At 38.2% G+C, this 16,795-nt stretch overlaps 1 protein-coding gene across 2 annotated transcripts in view; it reads right to left on the bottom strand.

Moving 5' to 3' along the window:
* LOC101744064 (inactive dipeptidyl peptidase 10) overlaps positions 1–16,795 on the bottom strand; it is a 298,205-nt gene that overhangs the window by 99,643 nt on the left and 181,767 nt on the right. For both annotated transcript variants that reach the window (XM_038018151.2, XM_038018153.2), the window contains exons 5-6: positions 14,241–14,368; positions 1,217–1,443 (exon numbers count right to left, since the gene is read on the bottom strand). In XM_038018151.2, coding sequence (XP_037874079.1) covers positions 1,217–1,443; positions 14,241–14,368 — 355 coding nt within the window. The remainder of the gene's footprint in view (positions 1–1,216; positions 1,444–14,240; positions 14,369–16,795) is intronic.

The following is a 16,795-nucleotide window of genomic DNA, read 5'->3' as shown; positions in this document are numbered from 1 at the left end:
TGGGGGATTATGGTGATGGTGGCTTTTATCGAATACACCTCTACCAAAGGCAATCGATTTTTTCTTTAACATTCCATAATGCTTTTCTTTCTAGTATTCTTTTACTGATCATTGGATTTAAATGACCACAAAATTATTTAGGCGCCTTTAGTCAAAATTTATAGCTATGCAATAATAATAAAAAGAATAATAATTTTAGATGATATCTGTTGGAGATATTGTCAAAAATAGAGGTAATGAAGAAATTCTCCGGAGAAAAGTTGAGTTCGGTAAAAAAAACCTACGTTTGTTAGATCCTTAATTTTAGAGTTTTTCAAAATAAATTTACGTATTCACAGGTTTTCGGGTGATCATTTACCGATAGAAAGTATTGTATAATAATTATAATAAAATTTAAATTAATATACCGTATATAATAAAGATATATCAGAACAAATAAAATGATAAACTCCAAATGTATAATATATATATATATTTACCTCCTTATATCCACATTTTACTTACCTCCAAAACAATTAGGCTTATTAGACTGCATACCAATTGTTTCCAATTTGATTTGCTTCAAAGTCAACGAGCTGAGCGAAAAAATCACGATGGAACACTAAACACATGAGATAATCACACGCACAGGCCCCAAACAAAGCAATATTTTCCTAGCGGGGTGCCCCTTTGAGAGCCATTGACTTTGACCAGAGGTACGGCGAGTACCTAACATTCTCTTCACCCTGGTAAATCTATTTCGCATTTTCTGGCGAAGCGTCATCATGGCTTACATTCTTATTGAATCATAATTTCAAAAAATTGTCTTCTCATTGATTACAAGGCCATTGTTTCAAGACACATTAGGTAACTTTCCCTTGGCTTACCTGTATCTCATCTTATAAAGGACGCTGAGGATACTGGTAATATAAAAGTTACAAAAGTGGGAACGGGTGGCGAGTAAATCACTGAACTATAAAAAATCTGGACACTTTTTTCATCAATACTATGACAGCGTAAATGAGTTTAATATCACCAGTTAAATCCACCGATAGTTGGTTTTTGTTCGTAAATAGACGAGATGGATTCCACATTTCAATTACCTGAAGAACGTCAATACAAGAAATTACCTTACTCAATTTACCGCACGGTCTATATTCCAATAAAAAATTTACACAAAGGTTTATATCGAAGCGAAAATATGCTGATATTCTTACTAACGATTCAAAGCTCTTACCTTCGTACAGCCAATCGGGTACACCGTTGTGAATGGTACCGGGTACGCCGGTGTCCGTAACCCGATACCCAGTGGAAGATCTCGGCGCCGGGCGGTAGTATATATCGTAGTCTTTCACGGTGATCAGCCCGTGACCCTTAGGAGTCCACGCGGCTAAGAGAAGCGCGGGGCCCTCGGTGATGACACCTCCTACTTCATCCGGCAGCGGCGTGAGGGGATAGGCTTCACTGCAAAAGACGTTCGATTACTTATCCAAGAAAGGCGTCTTTTACTTGTGGTAAGATATCTTATGAGTCCGCTCGGGTAAATGCAACCAGCCTGCCTATTCCTGTCTTGAAGCAGTAATATGTTTCGGTTTGAAGGGTAGCGGTTGTTCAAAATTCAAACTTAAAACTCAGGTCTCAAGGTTTTTTTAGCGTTACCATTTGCGTTGTTGATGTTTATTTATGTGCTTTTTTTTTTATTGCTTAGATGTGTGGACGAGCTCACAGCCCACCTGGTGTTAAGTAGTTACTGGAGCCCATAGACATCTACAACGTAAATGCGCCACACAAACGCCAAATTTCTCTCGGAGGGTAGCTATTATAGGACACGAGATATTATTAGTCAGATGCCCGAATCTCGCTAACGACATTTTCAAGATAAGCTTACATACTAGTATATATAAGTATCGAAGCATTCGCACCGTCGTTCTACGGAGCAGTATCACGCGCTCCGTGGAAGATCTTCCCTATGTCGTTATACACAGATACTTTTCAAAAGATACTATACTGAGACCTTAGAACTTATATCTCAAGGTGGGTGGCGCATTTACGTTGTAGATGTCTATGAGCTCCAGTAACCACTTAACACAAGGTGGGCTGTGAGATCGTCCACACATCTTTGCTATCAAAAAAAAAAAAGTTATGATTATGGAATCCCAATCACGTCGAGTAACATTAATAAATCACCCTCAACATCATAGTTTCATTTTAACATAGTCAATTTCGTAGTTGGTCTTATTGACAAAGCATTCTCTGATATTCAGAGAATTCCACGCATAAGGCATTGGAAGTGGGTCAGTATTTAAGGTGAAATATGTTTTATAAGATAGAGCGTACGTATGATAATTTAAATTTAATGTTATAAAGCTACATTCGTATAACTAACTAGCGGCCCGCTCCGGCTCCGCTCGGTTCTTTAACAAAAATTTCAACGATATTTGACGTTGGTTTATTTTTTTTAATAAAAGAGCACTTATTGCGGTATAACTACAATAGTTAGACATATGCTGTCGTGACACTTTTTGTAAATAATAATGTGTTCTACAAAGTCGTAGTACATTATTTTATTATATGTAACTCGGGAATAGTTTAGCTTTCAAACAGTGAAATAATTTTTCAAATCGGTTTAGTAGTTCCGAATACAAACAAACAAATCTTTCCTCTTTATAATTTTAGTATAGATATCGTTTTTATGTATTTTACTGGAGTGGTGCGCAGTGGCTTGGCTATCTATGCCCTTGACATTGACATCCATGATGCTGACCCTTCACAATCTGGTGGACGGTGTGTTGTTTTTAACAGACTAGGTCTAAAGACGCAAAAAAGATGTGTGGTGTCGTGGGATACCGGATAGGAACGAAGTTCCTTAGTATAAAAATATTAATTTTAAGTTCTATTCGAGGTATAATGAAAATAAAACTGGAGGTTCGCAGAAACCCACGGTCATTCGGTAACGTGCGAACTTATTGTGGTACACTTCATACACGGTCGTTTGCATAAGAGTTAATGTATTGCGCAAACGAACGCTCTGAGATCGTGGTCAATGAATGATAAAAAAAATATATTTTTTGTACGTTATTACAAAATTAAGTCGTACACTGTGTGCATTACTAATTTGTACGTTATTACAAAGTTAAGTCGTACACTGTATGCATTACTAATAAAAGTCTTACGTTACGGACATTTTTTCCCGGTTATGGTACCCCTCCGCATAGACCCATAAGGAACTTCGTTCCAAAAAAAAAAATGTTATCTAATGAAAAATATAAGATATGGCCTAAAGGACTCTGCGACCGATCTGTAACTTGATTTCGAGTGCCCATAATACGCAGAATTCGAATTCCACAAACAGTTCATCATCGTGATCGTGTACCGATTTACTGCCCCCATGTTTAGAAAGGGATTTCGAAGTGACCCAAAAAAAGGCAAAAAAAGTCCTATATTTTTAGCCGCGTAGCAGCCTTGTGTTCCTACTGACGACTAGACCAGATATAAAATAATACTATTGAAGCTCCAACCATATGTATAAGTATATGTATACGTAGGAAACGGCATTCAGGCTTTGGTGTCCATAAGTTCCCTTACGCACTTATCCTACATACAATGTAGAATAGTTCTGCTACGCCATCGTTAAGCTGCTACGATAATTTAATGCATACGGGCTACGACGCTACGTAGCGACAACGACACTTATAATAAACGCGCTACGCAGCTACTTTGCTACTACGATACTTGAGTCGACTAGTATCAAAGCCGGCAATGTGAGTTTTGGACAATTATTGGTAAATCAGAAAAACGAATTATTGACTTTGTATTCCATTGGCAGCCACAAAACTCGTCTGAACGACATCTTAGATAAATAACAGGTTAAGTATTAACCTTTATTTAATGCAGGTTTTGAACCGTATTCTTTGAAGGAGACGATTATATTCAAATCAATCTGTATTGACATATCAATAACATTTTCTTGTTCAAATGCACAGATTGCCACCTTTGATAATAGAAGACTCACTTAATGTATAGGTGCTACGTAGCTACGTAGCGGCGATGCTATGACGCTACGTAGCGACAACGACACTTATAATATACGTGCTACGCAGTTACTTTACTCCTACGATACTTAATGTATAGGTACTACGTAGCTACGTAGCGGCGATGCTATGAGGCTACGTAGCGACAACGACACTTATAATATACGTGCTACGCAGTTACTTTACTCCTACGATACTTAATGTATAGGTGCTACGTAGCTACGTAGCGGCGATGCTATGACGCTACGTAGCTACAACGACACTTATAATATACGTGCTACGCAGTTACTTTACTCCTACGATACTTAATGTATAGGTGCTACGTAGCTACGTAGCGGCGATGCTATGACGCTACGTAGCTACAACGACACTTATAATAAACGCGCTACGCAGCTACTTTGCTACTACGATACTTAATCTATAGGTGCTACGTAGCTACGTAGCGGCGATGCTATGACGCTACGCTATACATCATTTTTACGCCGAACAAAAGGTGAAATGGAAACAGTAAGAAACAATGCCTTTGTTTACTCGCTTTTACAGTATTCAATACATTAACACAATACCTTTATTGTGGATATCGTTTACACTTGCCCATTTTTGTTGCTGCTTGGATATTTTTTTTGAATAGGCGAGTTCATTCTATAGACCTATTTTGCTAACCAATCAAACAGTGCTTTGATTTTAGAAGCGTCGAATAGAAATTGCTATCGGCAGGCTACCTCCGATTTAAAAGAGCGACAACAATCATATGCCAGGTGAGTTGTAAATTTCTTTAAACTTTAAACATAACATCTTTGTTATTGTTGAGTAAACACATTATTTTTTGTATTTTTTGTACTGGTATGTTGTCGCTGCCTATATAGGGTAGTGTGGGAAATTTCGGTCCTTTAAAAAACTCGGTGTGATTTTGTAAGTCCTTCCTATTTTACCGCTTGATTTGTTCTTTTAGGATAGCTTAACCTTAACTTATTAGAAGCTGTATTTAGAAAGTTAGGTATATGCGTGAATAAATTTAATTAAATAAGCTTCATTCTTTAAGAAAAAATTCTACGATTTTCTTTGAATTTCATGAGTCGTAGACGTAATTCAATCAAACCAGTTTTCGTGGTCACGGATGAATAAAATATTTTTATTTGCGCGTAGGCATTTACGTTGTAGATGTCCCCGGTAACCACTTAAGACCAGGTGGGCCGTGAGCTCGTCCAGCAATCTAAGTAATAAAAAATAAATCTCGGAAGTAATATAATGACAATAAAGAAAAGTGAGATCTAATCGTAAAGGTAGATTTAATCTTAAAAAATCCGCTTAAATACTGAAAACATTAAAGGGTGATTAATTAAATAACAAGTTTAACAATATTTGCTAAGTGTATGTGCATTACTATAATTCTCATGTTGTATTTGTTATTTTAGCTGTTCTACACACACACTCATAAATTTTAATTATTATTCTCATAATCCTCTCGCAGGTCTGCTCGAAGAGATTTCTTAAAGAAATAAGCAGTGCCTTTGTACATAATTTTCCTATTACTCTGTACTGTGTCTTCTTTTTTGTGTGTACATAAATAAAATGAAATAAAAATAAATAAATCAAATTCGATAATAAACGAGAGACATCTTCGAAGCGACCGCTAAACCATTTGGACAGCTAATAGACAGCCAGTTAATCGGATATACGAATTGTTACGGTAAGCTTAAACTATCTTTTTATTTATTTATTTTTTATTGCTTAGATGAGTGGACGAGCTCACAGCCCACCTGGTGTTAAGTGGTCACTGGAGCCCATAGACATCCACAACGTAAATGCGCCACCCACCTTGAGATATAAGTTCTTAGGTCTCAGTATAGTTACAACGGCTGCCCCACCCTTCAAACCGAAATGCATTACTGCTTCACGGCAGAAATAGGCAGGGCGGTGGTACCTACCCGCGCGGGCTCACAAGAGGTCCTACCACCAGTAATTACGCAAATTATAATTTTGCGGATTTCACTTTTATTACACGATGTTATTCCTTCACCGTGGAAGTCAATCGTGAACATTTGTTGAGTACGTAATTCATTAGAAAAATTGGTACCCGCCTGGGATTCGAACACCGGTGCATCGTTCAACACGTATGCACCGGACGTCTTATCCCTTAGGCCACGACGACTTCGTCAAAATAAATAAATCAAATTCGGTAACAAACGAGAGACATCTTCGAAGCGACCGCTAAGCCATTTGGACAACTAATAGACAGCCAGTTAATCGGGTATACGAATTGTTACGGTACGCTTAAACTATCTGAACAGATTTATCCGATTGCAAGGGTCAGGTGTTTTCAAACTGCCGATTAACCGTGTACCCTGAGGCTTAGCGTTGATCACAGACAAGACTAAAAGGACGAAACTCGAGACAGTTACATTTAATATAACTAGAGGTCCCGCTGTAGTCGAAATTCGACTATAATTAATTAGAATTGTAAGTTTGTACACTATTATGATTGTATAATCTTCTATAATCTCAAATTTCGCCAAGGCTACACTATAAAATAATATTAATAATCACAAACAATATTTAATCTATTCTCAATTTGACCACAGACGTCAAGAACAAAAGTTTGACAATAAATAGTATGCATGCGTGTGTGCGTCAAATACATGGTATGTAATGTGTGTAATGTTTTCTTTATTGATTTAATGTATCTTTTATGCATTATAAAAAAAAAAATTAGCATTGTGCACTTCTTCTCTATATTCTCTATAAGTATGGAAAATTTCATACTCCTCCGTCCGCGCAATTTTCGTAAAAAGGGATACAAAGTTTTTGCTTCACGTATTAATCTAAAGATGTTTTAGTTTTATTATACGGCCTTTTGTATCGGACTAAAATAGCACCGGCCTATATTTTTCCGTGAATGTCACCTTTGGAGGTCAAAGACAAAGGGAAGATCTTTTCCCGAGGGGGTGAAATGTCCCGGTAGACCGATGCTCCGAAATTTTCATTTTAAGACGGAAGCTTCAGTTACACCAGGATGGATGGGCAAGTACGGACTCAACCGGGAGAGGTAGGGTTTGTTAACCGTTGATAGAGCGCCCGCGTATGTCCAAAGAAGATTTAACAGTTTAAGGGTAGCAGTTTCACGTCTGCTTCTACTACTGGGTCGTAATCACGGCCCACTGAGAAGATCTGCCGAAAAGCTCACTGGGCATGTTTTCAACCCAGTTCTTATATCGAAAATGTCGCCACCAGTTTCGAGACATTGTATTTAAAAACCGAAATACCTAGCTGGCTCGCTGCATGAATACACAAAACAACCTGTCACTAGTAAATATCTGTTATTAATGTAGTAACTATATTGATATTGCAATCGGAGAAGGCATTTTCGTTCATTACATACTCCGCTGAATTCTAAGGGGTAGGATCCCTTAGACTCTGCGAAGCAGTGCTGTTGCTAAGACTAGTTCTAGCAAATTCTCTCAAGTTGAGCTTGTGAGGTCACCTTCCCATCCGGGCGTAATAGGAATAGCCTTTTAGACTACCAGTGAATAGGTAGGGAAACAAGGTGAGAAACTCGGTAGGCAGCGGCTTGGATCTGCCCCTGGCATTGCTGAAGTCCATGGGCGACGGTAACCACTCACCATCAGGTGGGCCGTATGCTCGTCTGCCTACAAGGGCAATAAAAAAAAATAAAAAAAAATAAAAAAGAACTCGCCTTTATATGACACCCACTTTTTATCTGATATTGATCGCTTTTTTTATAGCTTATATGGGTGGACGAGCTCACAGCCGACTTGGTGTTAAGTGGTTACTGGAGCACATAGACATCTACAACATAAATGCGCCACCCACCTTGAGATATAGTTCTAAGGTCTAGTTACAACGGCACCCCACCCTTCAAACCGAAACGCATTGCTGCTTCACGGTAGAAATAGGCGGGGTGGTGTTACCTACACTTGCGGACCCATAACAGGTCCTACCAATAGGTGCATTTCTACCAAACTTCATTGAATATCCCGCTAGTTCGATCTGAAGATCTCATCGAAATCCGTCCAGCAGTATCGGAGTCTATAGAGAACATATACACATCGACTTTTATATATATTTAGATAACCTTTATAATTCGCTGATGTAGCGTTATTTTAAGGTACAGACGTGTAAAGGTCGAGGTAAACGCTACGAAAACTCCAGAAAGGACAAAGGGGTGTTTAACATTTCACAAGCATGATAACGTTAATACGAGTGAACGCCGTGTGGGCATGTAAAACAACCTTAATTACTTATGTATGCCTCGGCGAAGGCGAAGGAAAACCATAAAAGTTTAAATGTTTTGGGAACGGCCGCACTTACGCGTCAAGGGTATATTTGTTGGACGTAATAAAATAAAAACATACTGTATAGAATCTTCTTCCGTATTCGCCAGCCGTTTATTTAACAGTTTTTCGATTTTTAAATTAATATTTAAAGGTACGTCCATCTTTTTTTTTAAACTAGTTAGTTCTTTTTTTGAAATATCCTTCAAGGAAAAGTTGCAAGCAAATGTTTTCTCTAAAGTGCCACATACTTTTTAAAGATAATAAAATAATTTCGAGTGAAAACAGACAGAATGAAAAAAAAAATCAGAACAAAAGCTTCGGAATGTCAATCTTCTGACCTAAATCAATCACTTCTAAAAAAAATCATATTTAAACATTCTTCGTGCATCGCGCTTCGTAAAAAAAAAAACACAAACAAACAAACAACAAACACACTTTCAGATTGATAACAGCTTCAAGTTTATAAAATTAAATTATGTATTAGACGGTAGATAACACAATACTCCAATGTGTATATGCAATATGTTAATTATATCTTAATCGTATCTGACGACAAGAACATGGAACGGAAAATTCTAAACGCTAGTTTAAAAGATTTTGTTCTTTTTTCTTATTCTTCTTAGTCGAATGCTTCATTGCTGAAGGTCGGGTCCTTAAAAGCCCTTCGTGGCTCTTTGTACCCTCAGCTTCCATTTGCTTCTGTTTTCGGCTTCTCTCAGGGCGTTCGCAACAGAGAGTCCAGTGAGCGCAGTTATCTGATCCGACCAACGGTTTGGTGGCCGGCCGGCGGGTCTTTTCCCTTCTACCTTGCCACCACAATCAATCTTTCAAGGTTGTCTGGTGGCCGCCGAGCAATATGACCAAAGTAACCAAGAACCTTCTGGTAGCAAATCGTCGAGTCTCGTTTCTATACGAAGTTTTTAAGATTTTATTATTTAGATATAAACAACTAGTTAATCTAGTCGTGGTCACCTTCACTTCTATTCTACGGGGTCCGAGCTTCGTCTAAGTCGCCATTTATTTGTAAAATAAAAGATTAATGTTGTTTATTTAAGTAGGCCTTTCAAAATAGTCATGGATTCACCACCAGTTCGAAATACAGTTTCACGACTGTAAAAAATCGGCAATGTTGTTTGAAGACTTACTCTTTTTCAATAAGTACGTGGCTACAAACAAAATTTGCTATGTTAATCAAATTCAAGAGAGAGAACTTGCTAACATTGGCCCTAGCAAGAGCAGTGCTTCGCTGAATCTATCACCGGATCGAAGTCGCGACTCACTGAGAAAATCCGGCGAGAAACTCAGTGGGTTTTCTCAACCGGCTAATGGGATTTCTCATATCGCGTAAGTCGAATTTACCCCGACCCGACAAACTACACGAGTCGACCAAACCGTGCGTATTGTGTGGTAATTAATTATTAAAGTACGAACGACTCACAAAGTACACCCGAGGTCAAAAGTAGTTCCGATTTTTGTAGTGGCCTATTTTTTTTAAACAGCTTTTTTGAGCAGTCGTTTTCACGCCTTACTTCACCTCGCCTCACCTGGATTAATGCTCGGCGGCTAACAGAGCCAATAAACATAATAAACACAATACTAAAACCAACCTTATCTTGGTTTTCATATTACGAACGGGTAACAACTTTGCAGCAAACAAATAGAGCGGTGAACAGAGGTAAGCTATTAATAACCTGTTGATAGAGTATCTTGTGAGCATTTTTTTTTCGGGCCGGGGCCGACCTTTTACGAGATCCCCGCGCCTAGGGGGCGCGCGGGGTATGTGGGTATGTGGGACTTGACGGTCTGCAGATGCTGAGAGCAGACCGCGGGCCCAAGGATGTTTTAGGGCCCTACCCACCAAACGACTCCCCTTGCACTCTCTCACCAGTCGTCCGATCTCAGTCCGGGGTCAGAACCCAGACAGAGTAGTGGGGTTCCCACGGTCAACACTACAACCAGACTCGCGGCGTCACCTCTAGGACGCCCGACCGACGGGTCGTCGAGGCGATAGTCAACGACTCTACGTCGGCCGTCTCGGTACGGCAACCGGACAGGCCACCCCAGGCGGTGCCGCTGGTGTTCCGGGATACCCCGCTGAGTATCTTGTGAGCCTGCAAGGGTAAGTAGCACTACCGTGCCTGCAACGAAGCATTATTACGTAACGCTTTGAAGCTTGGGATAGTCATTATACTATGTGATTGAGAGGTAAGCCTCGTGTTTTTATGGGGAGAGGCGGCATTAACATGATGACTATGGACTCTGATATCCACTTAATACTAAGCGGATCAGTTACTGCTGTAAATAATTAAAAAAAAACTTATGAATTCAGACGCAGATTTATAATCAGTGTTTTCTCTAAGATCTACTGACTACCACCAGGGCGAAGATACGCGCCTTAGCTGCATTTAGAGCAACTAAAAAGTATAACACAAATGAGTTGCAGCTATTAAAACTGATGTTACGTACACGTAACCGCATTAAAACTTAAACTGTAATGTATTTGCGCGGCGCTAGTTGTAATGTAATCACCGCAATTCAGAGTGCACTGCAGTCTGGTTACGATAAAATAAAACTTTTTAATCAAACCGGCTATGTGCACAGAATAATTAAATGTAGAAGGTTTGTTTTTTTAGAGCATAACATGCCGTGTTATGCTACTAACGGCCGTCTGGTGTAGTGGTAAGTGACATGGTCACTACACAAGGGGGTCGCGGGTTCGAATCCCGCCAAGGGAAGATATTTGTATGATAAATATAAATGTCTTTTCCAGGGTTATGGATGTCTATTAAATATATGTATGTGTATAATAAAAATCTTACATTTATATCCGTTATCTGGTACCTGTAACACAAGCTCTTTACGAACTTATCACGGGACCAATTAACGTGGCGTGATTGTTAGTAAATATTTATTTATTTATTTATTTACTGTTGTCACTATGCACTATGCACTTTCGCACTATGTTAACTATGCTAAAGAAATTCTGTCGTTCGAATATGATTAAGTTATAAAGAACGATTGGAATACTCTTATCGAGCGATGCCACTGTGCCGATATTCAAATTCCGCAGACATGTACCGATTTTTCTAATGAATTAAAACATGTTCACGAATGACTCCCAAGATAAAGAAATAGTATCGTGTAATTAACATCAATTGTATTGAGCGTATTTAATTGACGATTGAGAAATAAACCTGAAGTCTTGAAGTAGGTGGCAGCTTTCATGTTGTTGATGTCTGTGGGCACGGTAACCATTTAACCGTGAGTTCGTTTGTTTATCTGTTTAGGTAACAACAAAAAAAATTACTATCATTAATTATTCGTCAATAATACTGGTGGTAGGACGTCTTGTGAGTCCACACGGGTAGGTACCACCACCCTGCTTATTTCTGCCGCAAAGCAGTAATGCGTTTCGGTTTGAAAGGTGGCAGCCATTGTAACTATAATTGGCGCATTTACATTGTAGATGTCTATGGGCTCCAGTAACCACTTAACACCAGGTAGGCTGTGAGCGCGTCCACCCATCTAGGCAATAAAAAGAATAATAATAATAAATCAACTCTTATTGTGTTCTTAAATTTATACCTTATAAATACTTCACGCCTCGCCACTTACTTTGAGACATGACATTCTGGTCTCAAGCACATTATTCTTATGGACAATAAATGTATTCAAGGTGGAAATCATATTTACTTCGTAACGCGTGATAAATGATCAGGATATGGCTGTTCCGTGAGGAATAGATAAACAAGCAGTATTAAAATACCATTAAAAATATTACACATCTGCATTTGCATATTCTATGTTCTATGGTCTGAATATTTTAAATGAACAAATGTTTTTAGTTCTGTAGCTTCGTTACATTGTGTAGCAGCTCTTAATTAGCTTAGTTACAATTATTAGTTAGCGCTGTGAGTTTTTGCGGAATCATAATTTATTTTTGGAACGAAGTTCCTTATGGGACGATGCGAAGGGGTAACCTAACCGAGAAAAAACGTCCGTAACGTAAGATTTTTATTAGTAATACACACAGTGTACGACTTCACTTTGTAATAACGTACAAATTAGTAATGCACACAGTGTATGACTTAACTTTGTAATAACGTACAAAAAATAAAATATTTTTTATCATTAATTGACCACGATCTCAGAGCGTTCGTTTGCGCAATACACTAACTCTTATGGAAACAACCGTGAATGAAATGTACCACAATAAGTTCGCACGCTACCAAATGACCGTGGGTTATTGCGAAACCTCCAGTTTTATTTTCTTTATACCTAGAGTAGAACTTAAAATTAATATTTTATAATAAGGAACTTCGTTCCTATCCGGTGTCCCATGACACCACACATCTTTTTTTATTTGTATATATGATTGTGTGTTAATAAGTATTTGTAGTATATTTTTATGATTCGATCTCAAATATTTTTCATCTGTGCCCGTGGACATCTACAATGCAAATGCCGCCGCTCATTTTAATCAATCGGTGTTCCACCTTTCAAACCAATTGAAATTGAAACGCATCAATTATTTTTCGTGTGTTATTTATCGAGTAACTCCCAAAACAACCACTCATCTATGCTATCGGGAAGAGTTTTGATACACCCTGTATATTATAGGGCTGAGCCCGCCCGAGTTTTATCAAACCGTTTTCTTTATTTCCCACGGGGCATCATGTAATTTGTTAAATTAATATTTACCACCTTTCATATTGGAAAGGGATGTATTGGGAATATTCTTGTTGGTGAGTTTTGTTATACTACTAGCTTTTGCCCGCGACTTGGTCCGCGTAGAATAGTTAGTTACTTGGGCATAACGCTAAATTTTACCTGCGACTTCATTTACGTAGAAAGAAAAAAACAAAACCGATTTTGAAACATTATTTATTGATGCTCCGTTTGTATTAGTCTTAGCGTGATGTTATATAGCCTATAGCCTTTCTCGATAAATTAGCTATCTAACACTGAAAAAATTTTTCTAATCGGACCAGTAGTTCCTGAGATTAGCGCGTTCAAACAAACAAGGTCTTCAGCTTTATAATATTAAGTATAGATAACCACTTTTTCTTATTGTTTTAATTGGTTAAAAGTGAGTTTCCGACGCACTTATATAAGATATTTCATTATATTTGTTAAGACTGTTTTGACTGTCTCGGTGTTGCTGTAGTAATTACTAGTGGTAGGACCTCTTGTGAGTCCGCACGGGTAGGTACCACCACCCCGCATATTTCTGCCGTGAAGCAGTAATGCGTTTCGGTTTGAAGGGTGGGGCAGCCGTTGTAACTATACTGAGACGGTACATTACTGAGTTAGTTGGTGTGAAGTATTATATTATTCAATTGGCCTCGATTTGGCTTCGAGACCTCGTATTAATTTAATTATTAGCTCACATTGTGTATTTGTATAGAATTCTAGTTCTGGATTTAGTATGTTCGGGTGTTTGTTCAAAATCACACAACATAATATATATACATTATATTATTATATTATATCATACATTTCGTCGACGTCGTCACACGAAGTCGTCGTGGCCTAAAGGATAAGACGTCCGGCGCATTCGTATGTAGCGATGCACCGGTGTTCGAATCCCGCAGGCGGGTACCAATTTTTCTAATGAAATACGTACTTAACAAATATTCACGATTGACTTCCACGGTGAAGGAATAACATCGTGTAATAAAAATCAAACCTACAAAATTATAATTTGCGTAATCACTGGTGGTAGGACCTCTTGTGAGTCCGCACGAGTAGGCACCACCGCCCCGCCTATTTCTGCCGTGAAGCAGTTATGCGTTTCGGTTTGAAGGGTGGGATAGCCGTTGTAACTATACTGAGACCTTAGAACTTATCTCTAGGTGGCTGGCGCATTTACGTTGTAGATGTCTATAGGATCCAGTCCACCCATCTCAGCAATAAAAAAAAAGGTAATACTCACGTGGTCAGTATGTCGTAGACAGTGTATCTAGCGATGTAGGAGTGTCGATGGAGTTTTCGAATATTCTGAGCGAGTAGCAGGAACCGTCTGTCAGCGGATACGGTGAATGTTGCCGGTTCTAGTACCCTCTGTAACAATATAAATTTATTTATTTATTCAAGTTTATGTACAAAGGTACAATGGCGGACTTAATGCGTGAGGCATTCTCTAACAGTCAACCAAAGGTAGTGCAGAGTAAATAGTGGTAGGTGCAATGAAATTTATATTAAATTATAAATCGCACCTCCCGCCATCGGAGCAGAGCTCATCCATATTATCAGGAACCGCTGCGTTCATCGACAGTGCGTTTCTAAAGATATTTTTTGCCCCGTACCATCCGGCTTTGGAATGAACTCCCCTCCACGGTGTTTTCCGAGCGCTATGACATGTCTTTCTTCAAACGAGGCTTGCGGAGAGTATTTAATGGTAGGCAGCGGCTTGGCTCTGCTCCTGGCATTGCTGACGTCCATGAGCGACGGTGACCACTCACCATCAGGTGGGCCGTATGCTCGTCTGCCTGCAAAGGCAATAAAAAAAATACATACACAAAATATATCTTATCTTTAAAATGTCGTAAGCGAGATTCAGGCATCTGTCAAATAGCTTGTATTGTATGGTAGCTAACCGCCATATCTTAAAAGACGTCCGCGCATAAAAAAAATGTAATGGTATAAAATGTATATAATGATAGTTATGTGTTAGATTTTTTAAGTTACTAACATAGATTATAAGTGATTATTACTAACAAAAGGTTATGGTTTTAAAAAAAAAAAAAAAAAACTGAAATAAAGTATTAATAATAATAATAATAGTTGTATCGGTACACGGCTTGATAGCGAAAAGTTTCGATCAACATCTTAAGAAACTTTCGTTATCCAGCTGGGTTAAGGGCCTAATACAGAAAGCAGTTATCCTTGATACTGCACGCATTGTGAGGAGGTTTCTCACTCTGGAGTCCTAACCACTGGTGGCTTGTGTCGTAGACACCGCCATCAGCGGCAATCTATTTTTATATAGTGTTTTTTAAAAATTGTATTTTTAATATCTTTTTTAAAAAATATTATGTAATCAATAAGATTTTAAATAAATATAAATAAATAATAATAGAATACGAATACAAACGCAGAGCTTCGTGGATAGTTTTATGCAATAATACCGTACAAGAAATATGACTATTAAGTAGACGAGCCGCTAGTAACAGCCAACAGAGGCATAATTATAACAATGTCTTGAAATCGTCGATGCATTAAAGCGTTCTTAATAACATCAAAGCCCACTGAGTTTCTGGCCGGATCTTCTCAGTGGGTCGCGTTTCCAATCCGGTGGTAGATTCTGCGAAGCACGGCTCTTGCTACGGTCAGTGGTAGCATCACTCCGGTTTGAGCCTCGTGAGCTCACCTACTAGCTAAGGTTACGCTGAAATATCCTCTCAAGGCTATCTATCAGCTTAGGTAGGAAAAAATAATACACCAATGATTTCGTTTGTTTTGTTCGGGCGTTTCTGCGGGCCGCGAATGAATGCACTTAGTACTTTTTAACACGAGGTCAGCTTAATTACTAACACAATTCAATTTGCTCACGCCGCGAACAAAGGATATGACACGAAACGTAATATGATGAAGTATAATGAAGATCATACAACATTTAGTAATTATGGAATTTTCTACATTAATTTCTGTCCTTTTCGCTTTTGTTTTGAAACTGCCACTATTGAAATATAACTTAAAATACATAACATTGACGTGTACTATTAATTTTCAAAAAACTAGAGAATAGTGCCATCTAGCGACACTGCCGAGAAACAATCATGACTTGCTAGGGGCCATTTAATGAACGTACTAAATTTCTAGCTAAGTTTGCAGAGAAGCAGTAATTTAGTTGCAAAGTAAGAACCGCCGCGCCATTGCTCTAACATATCTTATTAGGTTTGTAGTTTTAGTTAACGCGAACACAACTTCCCAATTCGAACGATGAAAAGCGTATATAAAATCAATACCGATATGACATTACTCAAATTTATAAAACAGTATTACATTTGATTAATGACTCGATTAAATCAAAATCGATATCTCGTGATGACGTAAAATCGTAACCGAATATCGATAGTCCGTTTAATTTTACTACCGATACAAGGTTATCGGATAATGGCGTCCCATGTTTCCGCTTGTAGGATTTAAGACCTCGTTATTAATATGATATCTGGTAAACGTTGCGTGATTATTCGATGTTTCAGCTTAACTTTTTTAATGTATGAATTGAGCAGTTTTAGGAACTGATGGCTCATTTATTTCTAAATAAATATACCGGTAAGATATTGTGGTGAACTAGAATGGTTCCATGGCTGATTCCCGGTAAAATTATCCTTAAATATCTGATAAAGATAAATGAATTTAGATTAATAATTACATAGACACGTTCGTGATATAAAAAAATTACTAAAATTAAAATCATTAGGATTTTTATTATGGTCAGAATTTTAGGTCAAAGTGAGTAAGTAGATGAGATAAATCGGTCAT

This window comes from Bombyx mori, chromosome 20 (genome assembly GCF_030269925.1).
Source record: "Bombyx mori chromosome 20, ASM3026992v2".
Taxonomy (NCBI): Eukaryota; Metazoa; Arthropoda; class Insecta; order Lepidoptera; family Bombycidae; genus Bombyx; species Bombyx mori.
Note: the sequence above shows the minus strand (reverse complement) of the source record. Positions and strands in the feature narration are given on the sequence as shown.